We start from the raw sequence: 19,002 nt of genomic DNA on the forward strand, positions 1-19,002 counted from the left end.
GGTCTTAAAAAGTATTAAAAGTTGATAAATCAAATGTTTGAAAATTAAGGTCCTTTAAAAAGTATTAAATAGTCTTAATCGTGATTTTATGAAGTATTAAATTTTCTTGGCATTCAAGCTTTGACAAAAAGTATCCATGAATGTATATTTTTTTTTCCCTCCTTTCCAACTATTACAAACAACGTTGTGTAGGTAGACACACTCGGACTGCCACTCGGGGGGCTGAGCGAAAAAAGAAGTCCAAAAAAGTTAATAACTTAAAAATTATGGCGAAAGGGTAGTTCTTGCAGGGTTTCTTGCAACCCTAGAATTAAGATAAAAATACTCACAAACGAAAAAGCACTTCTGGTTGCTGATAAGTAGTGTTTAACTTGATTTAACACTAAAAATTAAAACCCTCAGCGCGCACTGCAGCGCAAGCAGACAGATGCGCGACTCAGAGCAGCATGTGTCACTGACACCAGACTCAGGGCCGAATTCACAAAAGGATTGCGTGGCTTTTGCGGCCGCTAAACCAGTAAAAATGGAGCAAAGAGATACCGTCTAATTCACAAAGCACGCACAGAGGGTGAAATGCTCCACTAACTGCACAGCCAAGCAGATTGTGTCTCAGTGCTCCGGTGTTATTTGCACATATTTAAATTAGGTAATATGCATATATTTGGCCTCATTGATAAACAACGTCTAATTCACTAACACCAGCGCTAACAGCCACACACAGTTTGAGTGAAGTAAATAACGTCTTTAGAAAGCTGGTGCAAACTGGCCGCTCCTCTGTGGAAGCCTCTCGCCCAGACTTTCCAGTGATCATGGCAGCAGTGATCGTCTGTTAAATCAGTCTGTAAATAATATTTTGACATTATTATTATAATCATTATTACTTTAATGGCATCCGAAGATATTGATGCGTTGAACAGGTGACAGTCTGTGGTCGTTCTCAAAACGCACTTCTGTCACACACTTCAAAAGCAACTTTCAATAATTTATTTTATGAAACGGGGGAAACAAACATGAACAAAAACGGTTCCATAATTCATATTAAATTCAAAAGATAACGAAAAAACAGCTACAAGTGAGAGGGAATAGTGATAAAGTGGTCAAACTGGGTCAAATCCACAGCCTCAACCCATCCGACACTGTTAGACTGACTCACCAGCAGACATCACTACATGAGGGTTTACAGTATTCAGTACTTTGCCAAACAAAGTCTGCCATTGTTCTGCCACAGTGTTCTTGGTGCAAAGCCAGCATTTATACTTTGCCATGTGGCTAATTGCAATCAGGGGCAAATCAGGTGCAAACTGCACTCAGCTGCCAAACTTTGTGGGCGTGTTTGCGCTGGTATATCATTAGCGCAATATCCTTTGTGAATAGGACGTTAAAACGGAGCAAACTGCGGGTGCAAGTGAAGTGCAATTCAAGGTGCTATCAGCGGCCGCAGTTCATTCTTTGTGAATTCGGCCCTCAGAGCGCAGCGGACCAGTGGAAAATGTCACCATCAGCATATTATTTTACATCAGTAAAATCTATTTTAGCATTATTTTGAGTCACATTGTTGAAAGAACTTAGTTGTCTGTGTTCAAGCAGGATAATAGGTCTCCATTCATTGCACGTCGGGCTTTGTATTTCCTTGTTGGAGATGTTTTCTTTTTTTAATAACCAACCAAAAACAATCAAAGAATTAAAAACACAAACTGGAACTGGAACATGAAATCTTATATGCCTAACAGACATTGCTTCTCTTTCTTTGAGTTTACATATGGTTAAAGGGGGAAAAAAAAAACAACCGTAAACGGACGGCATGATTAGTGTTACGTTCAAGGTCCCCCCAAAAAACGGGAGAAAAAATAGGCAGAATATTCGATTATTTTTTTTTTTTTTTTTCACACAATCGAATCCCGTGCCATCAAACGAAGCTTTGAAGCTTCGAATTTTTTGGGTCAGCCCTAAATCCCACATGTAAGGGGCTAGCCATAAGGTTGTTGTTTTCAGCAAGTTGACCTTAAATAGTTGATGTTGAGCTGTAGAGCTGTGTTACTTGATATGACCTAAGGTGTATTTTAATAAAACTTGCCTTTAGTTTAATTTATTCTTTCAAGCTTTATTCCTTCTCATTTTATCTGAGTTCTGTTGTATGTTTGTGCTCCATAGATTTAACTGCAAACTATAACTGTTTAGTAAGTTAAAGATGGGTTGCTGCTAACGACAGCTTAGAGTGGCGATGAGGTCTTAATGTGTTTTTTGGAAGGTCTTAAAAAAGTCTTGAAAAGGTATTGAAATTAACCTCAGGATTCCTGCATATACCCTGTTATAGTCCTCATATACTTCCATAAGGAGCGTTTGCTCTGCCGTAGAAAAAAAGGCCTCCGCTCGCTCCTTTCCTTTGCTTCATGACATTTTGTAACATGTTAAGCACTCGACTAGTGTGGGCTTTTTATTTTCCCTGGGCGCGTGCATGAGTTGAGGCTTAACAGGTGAGGCTTGAATTAGCGTCATTGGAGCCAGCTGATTTCACTTGATGGAATGGGTTGGAGCTAGATTGGGAGTTGGCGTTTAGTCAAACTTCAAGATTACACCTTAGTCTGGACATTCTTAGCTACGTTGATGGAATACCCCCCAGGGCCTCTGTGTGTGTGTGTGTGTGTGTGTGTGTGTGTGTGTGTGTGTGTGTGTGTGAGAGAGACACAGAGTGGCAGAGCTGGCCCTGCCCCTTGTACATGCAGCGGACTGTGAGGCTCGGACACAGAGAGCTCTCCTCTGGAGTGAACAACAAAAATGCATCAGTCATCTTTTACCTTAATCGTTTTGCAAATTATAAACAGAGGTGGTGAGATAGAAACTTCACAAGATAACATTTATATAACCTAAATGAACAAGAAATAGGTTTTGAATTTTCCAATACTGATAGCAGAACCGTTAACATTGGAGCCTATCAATACTGTGGTCTGTAATAATTCAGCCCGGGGGCCCATTTAATACCAGGTTTAGGTACCCATCCCATGGCACATGGGAGACACTTCAGTTGGTTGCAGTCTGCAATCCTCACAGCTAGATGCCACTAAACCCTACACACTGCTCCTTTACATCATAAACTTCCCATCACTTGATGAACCAGTGGATGACTTGTTGTCTTATTGCTTGTTCTGCTAGAAGAGTAAATGAGCTTGAAGCCGTGCAGCTGTGAGTACAGACTTAAAATGTTGTTGTAGAGTGCACACTTAACAGCTCTCACACTGATCTCAGTTTGCTACTAACCAGCTTTTTAATAATCTGTCCACTTGGCCTGCTCAGTTTGGATTTGCATAACTAGTGTGCATGGCTGTATATGGTCATGTAAAAAGGCATGCTGTGCTGATTAAGTCTCTTAGATGTGTGGGCCCACATTAAACATGCGAAGACATGTTTAATGTAACTGTTGCACCCCAGGTTTGATTAAAACATATCTTTTTCTCCTGATGCAGAACTGGTGACTACAAGTACAAGAGAGGAACCACTGGTGTTTTGACAAAGGTGGTGACCCCGCTGAACCTGGAGGTTGTGGAGGAAACTGTTCAGACTATGGATACCTCCTAAAATTCTTACAATGTGTTTGTTAGTGTAACTTACTATCCATTGCAATTCCTAACACAAATGGCATGTTTTCCATGTTTACAATAAAAGTGTGTGAGGTGATCGTGTTTGTTTCATGACTACCTTTAAGCTACAAATAAAATAGCGGAGTCAATTTTAAAGGTATGCTTTTGATAAAAGCTTTTGCTGTCTGAACTGTAAATTAGTAACAACCCCGTTGTGATGTATGTTTTATCTGGCAGGGTCACTAAGGAATGAGTTAATTAAGTGGTTTAACCCATGTTTTTACCTCCCCACTGGCGATGGTAGTGGCAGGAGGCATTTTTTTCGGGTAGTCCTTCCATGAGTACGTCCTTTCCATCCTTGTGAACATGATATCTCAAGAACAACTTCAGGGAGGCTGTGGTTGAATAGTCTTTTTTGCTTAGGAAGGTTCCTAACTGAGTGAAATGACCCGGAAAGTATCTAAGTGGCAGCCATGATAAGAGCTGGTCGAATTCTCTAAATTTTAAGGAAAGGTGCTCCAATGCTTCCTTTCTAATCTCCTTAAGCATAGGCTACACTGGACCATCCTTTACGAAAGGAAAGGAGATAATTCCGTCCCACAAGTCCTTGCGGCGGCATTGCGGCAATATATAAAGTGACCAAGCGACTCACCATTCACAAAAAAAAAAGATCAACATGACTGAGAAAGGATGGAGATCACCATGTAAGTTACCGTTGTTTATGAAGCATTATACATCTCATACTATAACTTGTTCATATGTTATATGTTTTCAACTTTCAACATTATGTTAAACTTAGACATGAACTATGAACATTTCGCTACTATTGGTGTACCCTCCGTCCACAGCTTTGTTTAACTTGTTTTATAACAGGATAAACAAATATACAATGCATCATTTTAATTTTCTGATTATCGTGTGAATAAGAAAAAACGCAAATCCACATGCTTTTCACGTTTTCGTCTTCAAATGGCTAATAGAAATAGAAATTAAAACAAAACCAGAAACCTACTTGTTTTTCGCCTTGATTGTTATATCTATATTATCTGCCCCTACTGCATCTCAACACATTGGCAGTGCTTATTGGATGGGTGGATGGATGTTCGTTAGTTTGTTCGGTGTTTTGTTCCTTCGTTCGTTCGTTCGTTCATTTGTTCGTTCTACTTCTCTGTGCCCCCCCTTTTCTCTCTCAACCCAGCCGGTCACAGCAGATGGCTGCCCACCTACATCTGGGTTCTGCTCCCATTAAAGGGGAGTTCTTCCTTACCGCTGTCGCCAAGTGCTGCTCATGGGGGAATTGTTGGGTCTCTGTAAATTCAAGAGTATTATCTAGACCGGCTCTATGTGTAAAGTGCCCTGAGATGACTTTCTTTGTGATTTGGTGCTATATAAATAAAATTGAATTGAATTGAAAATAGTAGATAGATAATCAATGAAGTAACGTTGCTGTGCCTCATGCATGGATGCGCATATAATTGGCATATCTGGAGATTTAAATAATCAATGAAGTTACTGCTTCCCACTTTTTATTCCCCTGTACAGTGTTTCCCTGCAGACCTACAGTGGAAGGATCTTAACAAAAAAATACTAAAGACTGTAATGTTAAAAGATATCTGCCTGAGGTTATTAAATACTTGCAGCGAGCGCCCCGCCCAACAGCAGAAACAATAAGTGTGTTTCTGTGCACATTTACGCATGAGGCACAGCAGCGTCACTTTTATTATTCTTTTTCACTTTTATTATTAATATTATTATTTATTATTTATCTATCTAGCAGTAGGGTCACATGATACTGATATAAGAATAAAGGCCAAGCACAAGTTGGTTACTGGTTGTGGTCTAATTTCTACTCCAATTGCCCATTTGAAGAAGAAAATGGAAAAAGCACGTGGATTTCCATTATTTTTCATTCAGATGGAAAAACAAAATAATGCATTTAATATTTGTTTATCCTGTTATCAAACAAACAAGTTGAACACAGCTGTGGACAGAGGGGACAAACACCCGTAACATATGCTCAGTTTGCATCAGTCATTTATTCATTTGAGCATTGTTGTATCGCCAGCCTTTAGTAATATCATGAATTAATTTGACTACTTGGGATTCAGATAGGCCTATGTGAGTGTGAGCAAGCATTCTCAATGTGACAATTTCGTTTCAGTTTGTGGCTGGTAGCCTATATTACTTTTTTTTAACTAATTCCAATCTTAGTAATTAAACAATATCTTTCAGCATGTTGTCCATGTTTATATATCCTGCATGAATCAACACGATGAGAACGTACGGGGCGCATTATCTAAGATGGGCTTTTTGTAGTCCATCTTCAGAACATTGTAGTTTCACCACAGCAGACCCATGTCAATAACATCCGCCATCGCATCATTACGTAGCCCAGTGTAAGTGCAGTCGGATTCTCTCAGCACCGCAGTTGTCTTTTCCTAAGTCCTTATGAAATCTCCTTCACATCTTCCCTTGACCTCGTGACGTTTTCCATCGAGGTCAAGGAAAAGTGGTTCGGAAAAGACGGTAGGAGGGACTTTTTGACCACAGCCAGAATTTCTTCAAATTGGGCACAAACATTCACTTCCTGTTCACAAGAATGAAACAGATGTGAGTCACACTGACTTTGACCTTTGACCCCTGAAATCCAGTCAATTCATTGGTGAGTTCAAGTGAACGTTTGTGCCAAATCTGAAGAAATTCCCTTGAGGCGTTTTTGAGATATCCTGTTCACAAGGATAGGACGGAGACGGACAACCTGAAAACGTAATTCCTCTATCCATGGTTGTTGCTGGCACAGAGGCATAAAAAGACACCATAAAATATGAACATTCCTTAATTTTTACAAATGGGTGCCTGGAGTTTTCTAGACTTTGCATTTATCCACTGGCTAATAATATGAGTATCTATAAAAAGATGAGTGGGTCATACTACAAGGAAACCACAGTGCATGACTTTTTATATTAAAGGAGAAAAACAAATAAAAACACGAAATGCTAAGCCATTGATCATATAATATAATCAATTACTATGTTCCTATCCTATTAAGTTCCCAGAAAATTAAAGCAAAGCAAGTAATGCTTCTGTCTTACAGAGCAACACCATGTCCTAACAGAAAAAAAAAACAAATTTCACTGTGTCCCCTGAGAAGTGCCGAAGTCACAGCACTAGAGGATTTAAGACTTCTGTGAAGGACACGTGTTTTCTCGTTCAAAGCTCCTCTGTCCTCTCTCATCTCCTCAAGGTGCATTTAATTGATTGGAAGATCCTCCATGATAAATGAGGGGGAACATTTTCTAGGTCACAGAAGGAGAGAGGAGGCAAGGAAGCATATTAACATGATGGAGTGGACCCAAAGAATAGGGATGTCTTTCGAGATAGAGCACTGACATTGGGGTCACAAGCCAGAGGATTGAGGACATGAGGAGGCACAAAATGGGGAAATGGGAGAGGCCTACTCTTTCTATTCAATTCATGAGTCTGGGGCCTCATGAGAACAACATTGAAAACATGGGAGTTGTTATGTCTTCACTGTTCCTATCTGTAGATAACAATGATACGGACTTAGGTGACCGGTTAAACTTTTATTGTCACTAACACCGAACATACATGGAGCTGTATTCCCGCTGCCTCTGAATGACTACACACAACAACCACGTGTCTACCTTACCCACAATACCTTGTGTCCCTCTTACAACGGCAGCCCTAGTAGCTCAAAACACATAACATCATCTCCCCTCTTACAACAGATGTCCTCTTAGAAAAACAACAGAAAATTTAGCTCCCTTTTCAATGAAACATAAACATTTACCTTATTTGTGGCATCAAATATTATGTCATCACATCAACACATGACTTGACACAATCAACTCAGTGACACTAAGCACTTTTTTTTCCTCCTTTTTTTTTTTAAAACACGCAACAGGCATGTGCTTAAGAGGCCGTTTACACGTACACAGTGATTTTGATAAACGGAGACATCTTCCTTTGTTTGTGCCCTTCGTTTACACGCAAACAGAGATTTCTCCTCTGAAAACGAGTCTTTCTAAAAACTCCGGCCAGAGTGGAGATTTTGGAAAACTCTGGTTGCGCGTTTGCATGTAATCTGAGATAAACGGAGATAAACGGAGTTATAGGCAGCCGACGTCACAGTATGCGCCGGAACTTGCGCCTGTGTCAAAAGTGTGACCTATGTTGCTATGGTGACAATGGATACATGGCAGGCTTGAGCTTCTCGTTACACTGTCACCTACAGGTTTGGCATGCTCTTGTGTATATATACAAGTGTAAACGAAGATCTGTTTGAAAACGGAGATGGTGAAATGTCCGTTTATGAAAATAGCTGGCAACGTGTAAACGGCCTCTTAAACTCTAACTCAGGGATGAGGGTAGACTGCCTCGATCCCTCAACTGATCCCAAGGGGATTATTCTGCCCCTGATGGTTTGGGATAGTTATTGAACTGTTCTAAAGATTCAAGCGTGCAGGGGGTCGCCGCTCTCTTGTAGGATACCTGCGCTCTGCAGGAACATCAGTCTTATTGTCCACTGAAGGTAAAATGTCTCTAGGACTCAACTGAACAGGTGTCTCAGTTCCATCTAGAGTCACATTTGCAGCTGGGACAGATGTCTCTGGCACTGGGTGTTCTACTTTGGTATGGAGAGGAACTGAAGGGTTGGTCAGTGCATCTATCGGATGTTCAGAGGACAGCTCCGCTGACACTGGTGACGCAGACAGGAGCTGATCAGCATGTCTTCGCCAGACACTGTCACCTGTCTGAACGGTGTAGGAGACTGTTCCGGTCTAAGCAATGACAGTAGCAGGAACCCATTTAGGTTCTCCACTGTAGTTCTTTGCTAACACAGTCTCTCCGCATGTGAAGACTCAGTTCTTAGCCTGTCGTTCTCTGCATTGTATCTGTTTTTCCTGTTGGCCTCTAACTATGTTTTTTTTTTTACTGCTGAGGGCTTCGACAGGTCAAAGGTCGTGCGTAGGTCTCTCTAAAGCATTAGGCTTGCAGGAGATGCCTTTGTAGTGCTGTGAGGAGTGTTTCTGTAGTTCAGCATAAAATTATGTAGTCTTTGGTGAAGTGTCCCTTGTCCTTGTGATGCTTTCAGTGTACGTTTCAGGGTCTTAACAAACCTTTCAGCAAGGCCGTTAGTGGCAGGATGATAAGGAGCTGAGGTGACATGCTGCACTCCATTTGCTTGTAGAAATGCAGACATTTCCTGCGACACAAGCTGGGGTCCATTGTCAGAGACTAGTTGAGTAGGAGATCCAAACCGACAGAACATCTCTCCTAGCTTTTCGATGGTTCTTTCGGTGGTGGTAGGCCTCATTATAGCCACCTCAGGCCATTTGCTGTGTGCTTCGATAGCAACCAAGAACATTCTGTCTTCCAATGGCCCTGTGAAGTCAATGTGGATGCACTGCCATGGCTCTTGTGGAAATTTCCACGGATGAAGGGAAGCTAAAGGCAGGTTGTTTCTGGTTTTGTGGCAAGCTGAACAAGATGTAGCTATTTCCTCTATTTGTTTGTCCATGCCTGGCCACCAAAAATAGCTTCTCACTATTTCCTTCATCTTGACTATTACACTATGTCCTGCATGAAGCTGTTGCAACATTTTCGCTCAAAGTGACAGTGGAATGATCACTCGCCTTCCCCATAGCAGGCATCCCAACTGGACAGAAAGCACCAACCTCCTTCCCAGATAAGGTTTCAGGCGCACAGTGTCGCCAGTAGGTCGACCTTTACGGCCGGGCTCCACCGGGCACGTCAGCGGTGCGACACATCTGCAGCGCGAGTCTCGTAGCAGCTCGTCCCCCTGTTAATCAATTACAGCGGCTCCACCGGCAACGAGAGTGGCGCGACAACCCTCTATTTTATGCGTCTCTTCTATTTTTTGTCGCGCTACGCTCCCCTACGCGACCCTCCAGCAGATAAAAACTACATGAAATAGTGTGCTAAACGTGCACAATGTGTTTTTAAATGAATTAACCATTGTCAGAGGTGATATGTGATGATTTTTTTTCATGCATTTACCCATGTTTATCCATAATCCTACCGTTTAAACTACGTATTTTAATACAGTTGAAACTGTTTATTGTATTCTATGTAACCCTGCATAAAAAAAATAAAATAAAAAAGTCAATAGGCCTATGCAGCCTACATGCAGCCTACATGCAGCCTCTCAGCTCAGCAAACGGTAAACAACCCCACTGGCTTCTCTACGTGTCGCTTCTGTATGCCGTCAGTGGAGCCCAAATGAATACGCCACGACGCTACGCTGACGTGACGCTTACGTTTGCAGCCGGTGGAGCCCGGCCGTTAATAATGTCCATGACCTGACAGCTCTGGGTCGTTGCGAGTCTCTTTTTTGATCTTCACAGCTGAAGCAGGTGCTTTTTCCACCTCCCTGAAGTAGAAAATGTCCACAGTGTTCGAATCGGGCTTTGTGACTTCAGACTTACGATACTTGATGTCGTAAGCGTGAGGAGATAGCAGCAAAGCCCACCTTTGCAGTCTTGATGCAGCGAGAAATGGTATCCCAGCGTGTGGTCCCAGGATGGTTGTGAGAGGTCGATGATCCGTTAGGAGTGTAAACTTCCTCCCATACAAGTACTGCTGAAATTTCCTCACCCCGAAAACAATGCTCAGAGCATAGTTAGACTCTGCCTTGTTCAAAGTTCTGGAGACGAAAGTGATAGGCCTTTCCTCACCATTTGGCAGTATGTAAGATATTACTGCCCCTACTCCATATGTGGACGCATCACAAGTGAGCTGAAGTGGGAGTGATGGGTTGAAGTGAGTCAGCACCTCTGATGTAGTTAGCGCACCCTCCATTTCCATGTCTTGGCGTAACAGCTCATGCAGTGGTTGTAGCAGTGATGCTAGACTAGGGATAAAACATCCATAATAGTTCAATAATCCTAAAAAGGATCGCAGCTGGCTGACATTTTGAGGTGGAGGTGCCTCCACGATGGCTGTGATTTTGGACGGTGCTGTATGAAGTCCCTTCGCATCAATCACATGTCCGAGGTATTCCACGGATGTTTGAAAGAAGTCACATTTGTCTTTGCGAACTCTTAGAAAGAATGAATGAATGAATGAATGAATGAATGAATATTTTATTTTCGTGTCTAGACATTTACATGACCCATCCCACATGGGATTATACAGACACATTAAATACAACAAAACAAACATTCCGGCTCATTGGACAGCACAATATCTATACATAAGCCTCACACAAATAAATCATACTCCAGAGATACAGAACAAAACAAAACAAAAAAAGAGTTCTATTAGTACCAGACATAAATAAATACATAATTGATCCAATTCATAAACTAATAATATATATCCTGTATCCAGACAAATAAACAAAATTTAAATAAATCAAGATAAGATTTGAGACATTTATCTGTTATAGGTTATTTTTCTTCTCCTGTCCCATGCTTTAAAAATAAATTCAGCAAAGGCAAAGACATTATCAAAAAGATATTCAATTAAATCTCTATCCTCCATACTAAATGAATCAAAATCAGGAGCAGAAACACTTCTAAACAAAACTTGTCGTAAATCATGGTATAAAGGACAATATAGGATAAAATGAATTTCATACTCCACCTCATTCAGTTCACAATATTCACAGATTCTGTCCTCTTCAGTTAACTGTGCGCACAGTGACCTCTTACTTTTAGACAAATTATACTTAACATATTTTTCACATTTATAAACTTTCTAAAATAAACAGTAAGTTCTCAGTTTTGTTTTTTGCAGGATTTCTACTGCCCATGACTCTGTGTGTGTTTAGTTCTGATTTGTTTTTTCAACTCCTCTACCTTTACAGCTCCCATTTTAAAGTAATCATCTTCAAGTCCACGTTCACCTAGTACATCAAATATTTCTGAGACCCATTCTCCTCCAACAGAAAAATCCCAGAGAAACATTTTACTGGCAACCCTGTTGGTTGGTAAATCCAATAACCTGTTCCATAATCTCACCATACTAACTTTCCATCTCATTTCACAAGAATCCCACCCCATATCTCCATTAAATGCCAAAACAGGTGCATATTTATGAAGACCTAGAAAGAATCAAATTGCTCGATTATGAACGTGTATGTTCTTTTGAAACCCTTTGAACCCCCAAATACCTGACATATAATCTAGAACAGGACACATGTTTGATACAGTTTTGAATATGTAGAGTAACCCATATCTTTCAGCATTTTGGTTTTACCTATAATACCTCCCAACGCTCTACTTGCTGAGTCTGCTAGAACTGACGAACCTAGTAAAAAAGACATACTTTCATCTAAAAAGAAACCAAGATACTTATATTTATCTGTGAACTCAAGTTGTTTCTCACCAACATAAAACTGAAAGGTACTCCCCACTCTACCTGGTTTCCAAAAATGCATAATTTGCGTTTTCTTTTGATTGATACAGAGCCTCCACGTTTTACACCATTTAGCAACACGTTAACATTATTTGTAGATCCTCTTCATTTTCTGACAGTAAAATAATATCGTCTGCGTACAGTAAAATGTTTACAAGCACATGACCACATAATACCCCTTTCCCCATCTGCTTTACTTCTTTTGCCAAATCATTAATAAAAATAGCAAATAACGTTGGTGATAAAACATCCCCTTGTTTAACACCAGAGGGCGTGGAAAACCATTCTGTAAGATATTTGTTCACTTTCACACAAGCAACAGGTGCCTTATATATGGAATTAACAGCTTGACAAATTTTACCATTAACCCCTATCTGGTTAAGTTTGTATTTTAAGAGGTCGTGGTCAACAAAATCAAACGCTTTTTGGAAATCAATAAAACAAGCAAATACAACTTTATTAATTTTTAAACTATTTCTAATCACTTTGGTAACTGTGTATATATGGTCTATACAGGCTCTTCCCTTTCGAAAGCCATTTTGCTCCTCCTCTAGTAGACCATTTTCTTCTAGCAACTGAACTTGTCTATTATTTAGGACGGAGGAATACAGTTTATATACAGTGCTCAATAAACTAATGCCCCGATAATTTAAAGGCACTTTCGAATCATCTTATGAGGACTTTAGAATAGGGTTATAATTGATCTGGACCAGATAGAGGGTACGACACTATAATCAAAACACGTTTTCAACAAACAGTACAATATATCAAGCATTTTGGGAGATTTCAACACCTCGTTTGGCAGCTCATCTACACCAAAAACTTTTTTAATCTTAGCTTTTTCAATTGCTTTTTGGACTTCTTCTTTACCTATGTCTCTATTTAAAGATTCGTCATCATAGAGGTGATGACTTAAATGATCTCTCTCAAATCTGTTCATAGAAATCATCATCAGAGTTTTCACCCTGTCTTGAGAAGAGGCCAGAAAAAGCTCCCTCCCATACATTTAATACCTTACCTAAATCAGATGATATTTCTCCTTCATACCAAACCTGCATTGGGATCTTTCTAGTGCGTTTTGGGCCCAAATTATTAATCTCATTCCAAAAATGTTGTGGGTTGTTTGTTTGTATCTGCTCCAAAAATATTAATTCTCCTGTCTGGTATCTACGTTTATAAAACCCGAGCTTTTTATCAAAAGAGTTTTGTTTAAACTTATAATTTAACTTAAGATGCGTTTTTAATTTACGATCTTTACACTTTAAAAAAAGATGTTCAGCACTATGCATATCTGACCATAGTTCATCCAACTCCTTATTCCAATAAGGTTTATTCTGTTTTAATTTCTTAAATTTGCCACTCAACTCTGAATGTACCAGTATACAAAATTCATTATACCATTTATCCATTTCCTCTTGTGTTTTGTTAACACGTTGCAGTCTCTCAATAAGTTTCAACATAGCTGCACGTCCCATATCTGAATTTAAAAAGGTATCTGGCACAGTACCATTCACCCGTTTTTTAATTTGTTTGGGCGTAATTGGAGCAGATACCTCCTGAGACTGAGGCATTTCACATCCAACCCTAAACTTCATCTACAGCAATGAGTGATCTGGTAATCGGCAATGATCACCAATCAAATTAACTAAACCTCCCTCTTCTACCATCTGCGAAACAAGCACTACCTTAAATTCTAAACATTTTTATAAACAATGTAATCGACCACAGCTTTACCCTTTGGTGACACTGACGTAAAATTATCACATAAAGGATTGATTCTGCCATTCTTGCGTCTCTTAAAAATTCAAGAAATATTTCGCTGTGTTTATTAACATAATCATCAATAGCAACTTGCCGGGGAATATAATCAATATCAGGGGTTAAAATCCTCCATATTTCCAATTCTAGCATTCAAATCCCCACATATATAGATTGCATCCGTGTCTGAAAACTGATATATCTGACGTAACAACTGACAGAAAAAAGATGATGCATCCCTTCCCCAGGGAGAGTTTTCAGGTGGCAGGTAACATGAAAATACAACAATACAATAATCAGATAGCTTATGTTGAAACAAAAGGCCTATAGTGCCATCACTTTTTTCAATAGTTTCAATCTTATATTCTAAAATAAATTTAACCTTGCTAACAACCCTACACCCCCAGATGCTCTGGCTGCTTTCATGTGAGTTTTCCTATTTAAACCAAACCATACATACCCCTCCAACTCAACAGCATTTTCCCCCTGAAGATGAGTCTCATTTAAGGAGATAATGTCAGATTGTAGAATGGATCCTCTGAGATCACGATTGGCTAAAGTCCATCTATTAATGTTCTAATGTAAAAGTGAAATATGCTCACGTAGGCTGTGCGGGTGTGGAGGTCCTCATGCACTCTCATAGTCCGCTCTCCCAGGCCTCACGTTACTCCTGTTGCGGTTCTCCCGGACCTCTTTCCCGAACCAGTCATTTCGTCTCTCCCGGGAAGCCTGCGCCTCACTACCGGGGCGCTCCTTACGGCTCTCACGACTGCCATGGTCCTCCCTCTCGGGCCGTTGTTTTCCCATGTCGCGGCTGTCACGCCCTTCTCTCCCGTCCCGTTCATACTGCCTTTCACGGTTCCCTCGGTCATTATCCAGCTTCTTTGCACTCCATCTCTCTGCATCCTCCCGTCTTATGAGCCGACCACTTCCCATAATGAAATAATCTTTCTCTTAGCAGTGTTTTAAAGTTAAGCTCAATCAGCCGGTCAGTGTGAGATTTAGCTGAACGTAGGTATACTTTTCGGTAACTGGAGTGGTCCTTCAGCTTATGCTTTTGGCGAAGAATACCAATGTTTTCTTCTGTGGAAGCACACTCGACCTTCACCAGCCCTGGTTGGCCTCCTCTCCCACTGAGTCGTACTGCATCAACAATTTGTGTTTCATTTTCCAGACCATCTGTGAACAGCTGCTTAATTTTAGCAAGAACATTTTCCCCTTTTTCTTCCGACAGTCCAGCCACAATTATTGATACATCAGGGTCAAATCTAATTATGTGCCTAGCAGCTGCACCTTCTGAGCTTGAGTTGATCTTCTCCTCCAGAACTTGCATTCGGGATTGTAAACGGCCAACTTCAATATCAAGCGTTTCCTTCATATCGCGGCCGTATTGATCCAGTTCAGACATCATCTCTGTGTGGTTCTCTTTGATGGATTTTTGCAGAGATGTATTAATGCAGTCAGTCTTACTATTCACCTGTTTGTACTGTACTCTGTATACTGTCCATCATACTGCTTAATTTCTTCAAAATGGTCCTGCATATCTTCCATTTTACCGTTTATTTTCTTCAGTTCTTCAAACAGAATGCTGTGTCTTTATTTTTCCCGGCCATCTCAAGTCCAGATTCTTTGTTATCTAGACTACGGAGATATCTTGTGTCTTCCATTCACTTGTTTCGGGTCGGCCTCAGCATGCGGTACGGTGACGCTCGTTGACAGATAAACAACCTGTCGTCCACTACATGTCCGATAAAAAACAATTATCCGGACCAACTTGGAGAAAAAAAGCATAAACAGTCAAACAAACGAGCAAAAAAAACTTGCACAAGAAAAGAGAAGTATGAATAAATTTCAAAGTTCTTTGTGCTGACTGGTGTGGCTGGCGTAGCACACACTGGAGCCGGAAGTGTAAAGATGTTAGAACATACTCTCTCAATCTTTGAAGAGTAGCATCCAAGTTACGCAGGTGCTCTTCATTGTTTGCTCCCATACACAGGATGTCATCTAAATAGCACTACACACCTGCTAGACCACTAGGATCTGGTCCATAGCTTGCTGGAAGAGAGCTGGGCCTGAAGTGATACCAAAAGGCAGTCTACAGTATCGGAAAAGCCCTTTGTGTGTGTTGATAGTAAGCATCTCACATTACTGTTCATCCACCTGCATTTGCAGGTAAGCCTGATTTAGATCTATTTTGCTGAATGTTTGACCTCCACTCAGTCCAGCAAATAAGTTGTCGATCAGGGGAAGTGGGTACTGTTCTGCTACTGAGGCAGGGTTGACGGTTACCTTAAAGTCCCCACAGGTCCGGATTCCACCATTTTTATTTTGGACCAGAACCATGGGTGTAGCCCACTCACTAGTTGTTACAGGCTCCAAGACTCCATTTTTGACCATAGCCCCCAAATCAGCTTCCAGCTTGGTCTGATGGCGTACCGCACTGGTCTCACTTTCAAAAACACAGGTTTAGTATCTGGTTTGGCATGTAGCTTCACCGTTATATTTTCCATGCAGCCCAGTTAATCACGAAAGACCTCTTTATGCTTTTCCAGTATCATCTGAAGCTGTGTGGAACTGTCACACTGTCAAACATTTTTCTCACCTCGTGCCAGTTGAGACGGATCACCTTTAACCACACTCGACCCATTATGGCAGCGTAGTTTCCTTTGGTGATGTAGACTGGGAGTCTCTGATAATTATACTGTATCAGTACATCGGTCATCCCTTTCATGTGCACCGGGTGTCCAGTGTATGCTTTGAAGACAGTGTCTGAAGGACGTAGACGGAAATGTCTCATGTGTTTTCTGTTTTTGTAAGACAACTAATGATGCCCTCGATCCAGTGTCTGTTTGCATCTTTATGGAATGTCCTTCCAACTTGTCTTTGGTCCAGAAACCATCTGAGCTTTCACCCACAGTCATTACTTGTTTTGTATTTACTGTGGCAGATATGTCCCCCTCCGAAGAATCACTGTTACTCTCCTTTTCATATTTGACTGTGTGAACATGTCTTTTCTTCTTGTAATGTACACTTTTCGTTCTATTTCCAGTCCTTGAACCTTCCTCTTTGCTCTCTTTATTTCAGCATGCTCACTCCACATGGCCTCTTTCCCCACATTTATGGCAATCCATATCTTTGCACCAACATGTAGATGCAAGATGGCCAGATTTACCACAGCGAAAGCATGGCCCTTGAACATCTTGGTTTGCAACTTTCCCTATGGCATACAGCTGCTGGGCCTCTTTAGATGCCATTTCTATGGACACACGTATATTAATGGCCTTTCAAGAGTTAAATAACTTTCTGTAAGCAATTTTTTTTGTGCTACTTCATTTTTCAGTCCGCATACAAGCCTGTCGCTTAGAGCATCTCCAAACTCACAGTGTTCAGCCAGTTTACATAAAGCTGCCACGGACCTGGTGACAGACTCACCCTCTTCTTGATTTCGTCAGCGAAATCTGAATCTTTCTGCAATTACCAGAGGTTTGGGGGAAAAATGTTTGGTCAAAATGTCCACAATTGCTTTATACGTTTTGCCTCCTGGGGCCTGTATCACGAAGCAGGATTAATGTCTTAGCGAGGTAACTTCAGGGTTAACCCTGGGTTTTCAGTCTCAGGAAGCCGGTTCAGTTCTTATCGGGGTAGATCACCATGGTAACTTACTCTGAACGGCTATCCTGCTCCGGAGCAGGGTAAGTTCAGGGTTGAATCTGATCCTATAAAAAGCACCACCCACTGGCCAATCAGCTGTTCAGAAAAAAATGACTCCGCTGACAGAAATGCAGCCCAGTCATGACGGGAAGTTTAATTCATTTGATTTTGATTTGAAAGTTTATTTTGAACATTAAAAAAGAAAAGAAAGCAACAACAACAGACAATGAAAAGATTGTTCAAAAAGGAGTGGAAAGAAGTCAAAATTTCATCCCACCCCTTCATAAGAAAGAAACTGATCATTTGCAGACACTTAATAGCACCATTAATTAGTGCCAACATTTTGTTTTGTTGGAGGAAATGATCCCTGTTAAAGATAATGGGCCTAATTGACAGCTTTGCTGCTGGAAATGTGGAAAGTAGCCTATCATGTCTACACTTCATGGTGTTTGAGGGATTTTCCTTTTTGTTTTTTAAAGAGGGACACTAGGTATATTTTGTGCAGCTGTTAATTTCTAACACAGCTCAATATCAGGATGATTTTATTCAGACTATCACTTTGGTGTTGATATGATTTAATTGTGGCGTCAGCTTTAAGCTTTATTGTAGCATATATAACGTTATGACAAAGAAGACCAATTTATCAGACGCAATGATGTTAGACGATAATTGTAATACACGCAATTCATCTGCGCAGCATTGATTTCATGGGATTCAAGGGTGTGATCAGTGTCAGATGTACAGGTACAGGTACTGTAGCTACTTGAACCAGTGATGAGTCATTTAACCTACACATCATTTTATTTGCTGCCTTGTTTTGTCTTGATTTTTCCCTCTCTCCTCCTGTTTCTTCTTTCCTCACCCGTTTTTTTTTCTTCTCTATCATGTGATTTCATTGATGTTTTGACAGGGGAATTTCTTTGATAAGCTTTTAGTGGCTTCTAACCTCTCCGGCACTTTTATTTTTTTAATCTTGTAAATTTCATACTGTCTGTTTTTAACATTATGTGCAAATAAACTAATCTAAACTAAAGCTAAACATTATTCATCCCGTTATGCGTTGCCACGCATGTTTCCTCCTCCTGCAGCTGCCACGGTGTTGGCCTTTTCTCTAATGTTGCTTTTCTCCTCCTCATATTTTAGTAGAATTAATCTCTGATCCTCACATGAGAAATATTTTTTTTCCCCTCACATACGGCGCTCTGTGAGGACGCTCAGTGACGCTCTGTGACGCTGCGCTTCTCTCATGATTGCGATTGGTCCACTGCGTGCGCGTTCACGGCTCTTGATAAAGCAACCCTGGGTTGAGTTACCGAGTTGATATCCAGCGTCGTGATACTGATTATCCTGATTGCCATTGTTAGGGTTAGTCAACCCAGGATAGGTCTGGGTAACCCAGGAAAGGTTGATCTCGCTTCGTGATACAGGCCCCTGCTCTCTCTGGCTGTAGGATGTTCCACAGCAGGGTAAAAGTCTTTGAGCCAATCACACTCAGAAAAGTGGGTACAATCTTTTTGTCATTTATTCCACTTGCTGCAACAAAATAGTCAAACCGCTCTGTATATGAGCTCCACTGCTCTATACTTTCATCAAAGGGATCAATTGAGCCGATAAC

The 19,002-nt window shown here is 40.8% G+C and overlaps 1 protein-coding gene across 2 annotated transcripts in view; it reads left to right on the plus strand.

Moving 5' to 3' along the window:
* Positions 1-3,672, plus strand: part of psmb7 (proteasome 20S subunit beta 7) — a 30,762-nt gene extending 27,090 nt beyond the window's left edge. Inside the window, exons 9-10 of one of the 2 annotated variants that reach the window (XM_033646621.2) lie at positions 3,151-3,180; positions 3,462-3,672. In XM_033646621.2, the coding sequence (XP_033502512.1) occupies positions 3,151-3,180; positions 3,462-3,573 (142 nt within the window). In that variant the 3' untranslated portion in view covers positions 3,574-3,672. The remainder of the gene's footprint in view (positions 1-3,150; positions 3,181-3,461) is intronic. The other variant, XM_033646623.2, reaches the window with a different exon arrangement.
* Positions 3,673-19,002: the final 15,330 nt, after the last annotated feature.

This window comes from Epinephelus lanceolatus, chromosome 19, assembly GCF_041903045.1.
Source record: "Epinephelus lanceolatus isolate andai-2023 chromosome 19, ASM4190304v1, whole genome shotgun sequence".
NCBI lineage: Eukaryota > Metazoa > Chordata > Actinopteri > Perciformes > Serranidae > Epinephelus > Epinephelus lanceolatus.